Source organism: Priapulus caudatus, unplaced genomic scaffold (genome assembly GCF_000485595.1).
Source record: "Priapulus caudatus unplaced genomic scaffold, Priapulus_caudatus-5.0.1 Scaffold30, whole genome shotgun sequence".
NCBI classification, from domain to species: Eukaryota; Metazoa; Priapulida; class Priapulimorpha; order Priapulimorphida; family Priapulidae; genus Priapulus; species Priapulus caudatus.
Window position 1 is genome coordinate 147,527 of NW_014577091.1, and position 6,516 is coordinate 154,042.

The 6,516-nt window shown below is 38.9% G+C and overlaps 1 protein-coding gene across 1 annotated transcript in view; it reads left to right on the forward strand.

Annotated features, from left to right (window-relative positions):
* The first annotated feature begins 2,264 nt into the window (after positions 1-2,264).
* LOC106815919 (nuclear pore membrane glycoprotein 210-like) overlaps positions 2,265-6,516 on the forward strand; it is a 35,921-nt gene continuing 31,669 nt past the window's right edge. The window contains exon 1 of the mRNA XM_014820456.1: positions 2,265-2,473. Within this exon, the coding sequence (XP_014675942.1) occupies positions 2,313-2,473 (161 nt within the window). The 5' untranslated portion in view covers positions 2,265-2,312. The remainder of the gene's footprint in view (positions 2,474-6,516) is intronic.

Consider the following 6,516-nt stretch of genomic DNA (forward strand, 5'->3'; position numbering starts at 1 on the left):
TTGATGGTTTTAATATCATCATATAGTGTATTATATGACATGATTTAATTTCTCATGTTTTTCTTGAGAAACAGAAGCACGGCAATGTTTTCCGCTGACAGTGCAGCCCTCTGTGCCGTAACAATGTCACCCGCTGTACTGAATACCCTCTCGGAAGGCACTGCCGTGGCTGGAATACACAATACCCCTGCTGCATAATTGGCTAATACTGGATACTGAAACTGAAACTGAAACTGAAACAGTGGGTGCTCGCTTCAGCTTGTATCGCGCGCGCGGGCACTCAGGTGAGCATAGGCTATATATAGACTCCCTGGTTGCCGTGCTCTCTGCCTCGCTCACACGGCTGCCCCACTCTGCCCGCGCAGTAGTACCGCGCAGTGCTCCATGCAGTGGTCGCTTACCAGTAATACTGTATGCGTCGTGTAGGCATTGTGCTTCGTAATATATACACCGCCAGTGTATAATTTTTGAGCCCATTAACAATATAGACATAAAGGCAAGTGTCAAGTAATTTATTTCTTGTTATACCACCGTATCGTAAAATATCGATATCCGGAAGTTGTATCGCGATATATCGAGTTTTCAAAATATATTGCAATATACCGATATACCGGTATATCGTTACACCCCTACTTTCTATTGCGAGATTTTTGCTCAGAAAAACTAAATATAGCTGAATATAGTCTCACCTGACAGCGGAAATATCACTGATTACACCTACATTAAAAACACTAAGATTTTATGCAGTTATAGCATAGAAAAATGGATTTGACCACATCATACCAGCAATAAATTTTATCGTGTCCCGACTCACAAAATCACAAATGGCGCCTTCAAACCAAGTGCATAATTAAAACAAAAGGGCGTGCAATTCTGTGTGGTAAATATTATTGAGTTTTTATGTCAATAATTCAGAGCACTTTCTGTCATTGTCATTCCCGTGTTACTATCTGACTGGTAATCCACAAGCTTCTCTAATAACAGACTTTACGCGGCATTAGTACTACACTCCTGTTACGCTAGTATGAACGTCTGTGTTTACACTCTGACCTGATTTCTGCGGTGCGACTATGCATTACTGCACCGTGATAGATGTCTCGCGCTACCGAAAGAAAAGGCTATAGGCCACGCACTGCATTTTGGGATACTCCAACTCCCGTACGAGCTTCGTCAAAGCCGCCAGTGGAGCGGCGCAAAAATGAGGTCACGAAGAGCGCCGGTGGGTGTTTCCTGATTCCGACAGCCATTTACATTAACTGCGCAACGGGAGCGAATGCGAGAATTTTGTCAGGCTTTGTGTGATTTCGCGTGACACAGCTCGGTTACGAACACAGACAGTATGTTTTTATAACAAGTGAACACTGTCCTTCAAATAGAAACAAAGATGGGATGGAATGGTTGAATGTTTGTGTTGTATTCGCGTGAAATCAAGCAAGCGTCGAGCGAATTTTGGCAGCACACTTTCCTACCTGCTATATATTTATGTGTCAGCTAGTGTGCAGCGGCAGCCAGCGTTTGTTGCAGATGAGCATTTGGACGGCATTTACAGGAAATTGTCAGCAATAATAGGTGAAAGAGAGTATAGAAACATTAAGACTTTGGTAGTAAACAGATTTCGTATTTATTTAGCATTATATTTTATTGAAACGCTCCAAGTCAGCAAGTGCCTGTGACGGTAGGTATCATGAAAGTGGGGAAAACACTGGAAAACTCTCGCAATACTCCCAAAAGTTACTACTATTAGTATTACTAATACTATATTCTGGTACTTCAACTACTTGTCTATACATAACATCAGGAGTGAATAATAGGCCTACTTAATAGATTCTATATTATAATACTATAAACTATAGTCTAGTAGTAGTAGTAGTATAGTCTATAGACTATAATATACTAGTAATAGACAGTATAGTCTATAGATTCCATAATTCCACATTCCACTCCTGATAATAGCTCCAAGAAACGGTATTGCTAGGGTTAGGATACCGTAGTATATAGAATGGTTAGTATAGACAATCCGTCGCACAGCCTGGTCGGGCTATCCTGATAAAGTCATTACATTAGTAGTACTGGCACTAAGGCATATAATATGACTACGTGCAACTGACAGATTTGATAAGACAGATATTTTCGTTATAACGGAAGTTTTAATTTTTAAATACTATGAGAACATGCACATAAATAACTAAAGTATAAAATTACCAGGTTTCCAAAATTTTACACTCTTTGGCAAGGGCGCAGACATCTTGAAATCTCCCGCAAAATATGCGAATGCTCTTTTCATAAAATTAATAGAGGTCGTGGTGGGCAAAATGGCGGTAAATCGTCAAGTCTTACTTCAAAAACTTGTAACTTTATGTGTTATTTGCTATGTAGCTGCATCAAAATTAAATGTACCGCGAGTGTTACTTCCTTATTGTATATCTGTATCAACAAATTTTACTTTAGAGGTTACAGATGGTTGCTATACGTGGTAAGTTAGTCTTGCATTGTGCTTGAATTTCCCAGAAAAACCGGCGTCATTTTCATAGACACGTGCGGCCCATTCCTATTTGACAACCCCAGGTTTAAAAACCCTAACCCTAACCCTAACCCTAACCCTAACCAAACTCAGGACATGGGTGTGTAAACGCTACTTGTACCGACACGTGCTTTATCAATACATTGAACATTTCTTCATTGAAACTGTTTTGTCAAAGTACATATGACGTACTCTTCATCAAAAAATTAGGCCACTCAGCGTAGGGGCATCGTAGGGACATGCGGTTTGTTTTATATTAACAAGGTAGGACAGCTGATCAATAATACTGCAAAGAATCGTCAAAATAAATCGAGGAAAGTTTATTAATTCGACTAATACTGCACCATGGTCTCCTTCTTAATACGCTCTTGGTAGCAGTCATCTATATTTGCACTTTAAAGGCATACTAGGCCCATTGATTATGCAATGTTGATGAATGCTAGAGTAACTGGCACTTGTGTAGTTAATAAGTGCATAACCTTATAGCCAAACGCGTATTAGTTTGTCCAATATCACTGCTGGTTACATTAAATTTACAAGCAAGACTTGAAATCGGTTGTTGATATTCATTTATGTGCCGTAAATGTCATCCAGGAGTCAAGCGATGACGTAAACATTTGTGCGGCCCGTATGTTTTCGACGCCAGATGAAATGGAGGTGTCAGCGGTGTAGCCACGGCCACGGACTAAACATGGAAATGGAGTAAAATACACGTACTAATCACGGATGCACGTGGACAGCCCTGACAAAAAGTTTCTTATCACGAGCGTCCGTGTTTACAAAATCACTGATGATAGCATGCGTGCGAAAATGTCCGGTGCACTATAAATCTGTATCACACCCGCTTCGCCGGCAGCAGTCTGAAACTGTAAACAATTAATTTCTTGGACTGCGGATTTCAATTAGACATTTCTTAGCAACCAGCAGTGATATTGGACAAACTAATACGCGTTTGGATGTAAGGTTATGTACTTATTAACTACACAATGTGCCAGTTACTCTATCATTCGTCAACATTGCATAATCAATGGGCCTAGTATGCCTTTAAAGCAAGAAGAGAATACCATTTCATAGTATTCCTACAGTATAAAATATTCTAAAAGATCTAGGGAAAATGATATGTAAATTTGATATATAAGATAGCAGCAGGATTCATCAAGTATCTCACAAAAATGTTTCAAAACCATACCTGTATTTAAGTAAAAGTGGGTCTCTCATCAGCTCTCTGATTAGCATTCCATCAGTAAGGAACTGCAACCAATGTAAAAAGGATATGAGAAAAGATTAATTCACAAATTTATTATAGAATAGAACCACTGAATGTCCAGCTCTACATTACACAGATAACATAAGCAGCAGTTGAGTTGGAGCTTTTGTAAGCACAATTTCCAAATAAAGGAGAAGCTGTATACATTTCAGGCCATTGAATATCATACTTAATTTTATACCTTCAAACAACCAACTTTATCATGAATAGAGCTAAATAATGTTGCTGGCATGATATCACGACACTAAGAAAATGTTACCTTGATCTTGGTCAGTGTGGGATCTGTAGCATTGTTAAACCTGACACAGTAGCCCACATCACAGCCTAGTACAGACCCTTTCTCTTCAGCTACTCTGGTTGCAACCTAACATAATAAAATAATTAATCAGCTTGAGATGGGCAGTTACATGACAAAAAAACAAAACAATTCTATGCTAATTGTTTTGATAGATTCTAGAAGACTACAAAACAAGCTGGAATATGGGGGTTAATATGTATTGTGAAAAAAATGAGGACTGTTTCCCAATTTGTAATGACTATCATATGCCTATATCTTATTTTTAATAACATCTTTTCAATTAATTTACGATGTATCACGCTTATCATAAAAATAAAGGCAAACTCACTGTTATTGCTGCTACCCTCCGAGGCAGGGTTACTCCAATGACACCATCGGCACCCCAGCCTGCCTCCATTAGATACTGTATGAGGTGTAAATATCATATACATGAACAAATAACAGTATGCGGTAATCACAATATTTACATATCGTTTGAAGAGCAATTAACTTTCGTTTTATCAGATTTTTTGATATTTTCTTTTATTGAAATTATTTATTATTATATATACATGTATATTATATATTATACATATATTATATAAAATGTACATTAATTGAGATGTATAGTAGTGATGTCCTGATGATCGATTATAATCGAAAGTCAGTTGTTTGCAGCAACCGACAAAGCGCTTGATTATGAAAATAAATAATTGATTATTAATTTTTTTTTTTAAATGTCCAAACAATGATGAAATGACTCTTCATTTCATTTTGGTGTGTTTTTTGTTTACTTTACAGCTTAAATCTAACCTACACCAAACATAAGCAAGTATAATACTGTTACATAGCTTTTAGAATATTGTATTACAGGGCATGAAATTTGCCAAAATGTGAACAGGCCCACCCTAAATTTTAAACAGGCGCTTACAAGTTTGAAAAGACCCTTAATTTTGTTCAATTTATTCCATTACCTAAGTATTAGGTTTGTGTTTATTAGGCATACTCATAATATTTCAGTATTTCATTGCTACAGGGTGCAAAATTAACGGGAGTCCGAAGTCAAATACTTCCTGATTTACTGTCGGACTCCCTGATTTGACATATGCAGGAGTCCGTGTAACTCCCTGAAAATTCTGCCACACTAACTAGTTCGTTCCGGAGCACAGCCTCACGGAATTACACGTATATATATAAATATTAAAACATTGAAAATCAGGAAACATCAATCTAAAACAACTTAATAATTATCATTGCGAAGATATGTACTTGCCTTGTGTTTAGGCTTACGCACTGGGGAAATCGGGTCCATTGCCGATTTTAGTCACACAGAACATGGCGGCTGTCTGGCATCCAATTCATCTCGGAAAATATGGCATAACTCGATAAATAAGTAGCGCCCAGTTACCGCGAGCAAGCCAGAGGTTTATAGATTCGTTTGAGCTATTACATGTGACGCTAGCTGTGGCGATGTTTGGATACCGAGCCACCTATAAGTTTTTATGGGCAAGAATTTGAAACGGTCTTCTAACCCTAGCAAAGACCGTTTCTTGGAGCTAAAAGAGGTCCTGCCCTGACACAGGCACTTGGAACGTCCCAATAAAAAAAAGGTAAATAAACACGAAATGCATTTACTACCAAAGTCTTAATGTTTCTCTACTCTGTTTCGCATATTATTGCTGATAATCACCTGTAAATGCCGGTCAAATGCTCATCTGCAACACACAAGTACACCGCACGCATGCCCTGTGCACAAACGACATGAATAAGAGAGCAGGTAGGAAAGCGTGATTGCAAAATTTGCTCGACGCTTGCTTCATTTCACACCTTCACAGCACGAATACACATCCAATGTCAGCTTCCATCTTGGTATCTATGTGTAACTAAATGTTCACTTGTTCGAATTATAACTCTGTCCTTTATTCTTACCTACTCCCGTCAGAGATATCTCGTGAAATCCTGCAGGAAATGTTCTCTCCGTGAAAATGACAAGAGGGCGTGATGTCTGTTTACACACGAGTAATGGAGCGCATTGCATGCCGGGATGAGCTGCTGCCTGCCTCCGAGCTCCGTTTCGAGGCCCGCCAAGCCAAGCATAACGCATGACGTCACACACACGACTACAGTGATTGGTCAAAAGATCGAGTAGCGCCGTTAGAGATTTTCGGATGATACGTCCTCTACATTTTCACGGAGAGAACATTTCCTGCAGGATTTCACGAGATATCTCTGGCGAGAGTAGGTAAGAACAAAGGACAGAGTTATAATTCGAACAAGTGAACATTTAGCTACACATCAGGGGTCGAAATTAGCGGTATCCCGATATCCGCGGGATACCAGATTCTTGTGCGGGATACCAGATTTCAATGCTTGGTATCCCGCCGGGATAGTAAAAAAAAAATCGTCATAATCGGGATAGTGGTTGTTGAGTTATCAACTTTATACGGCAGC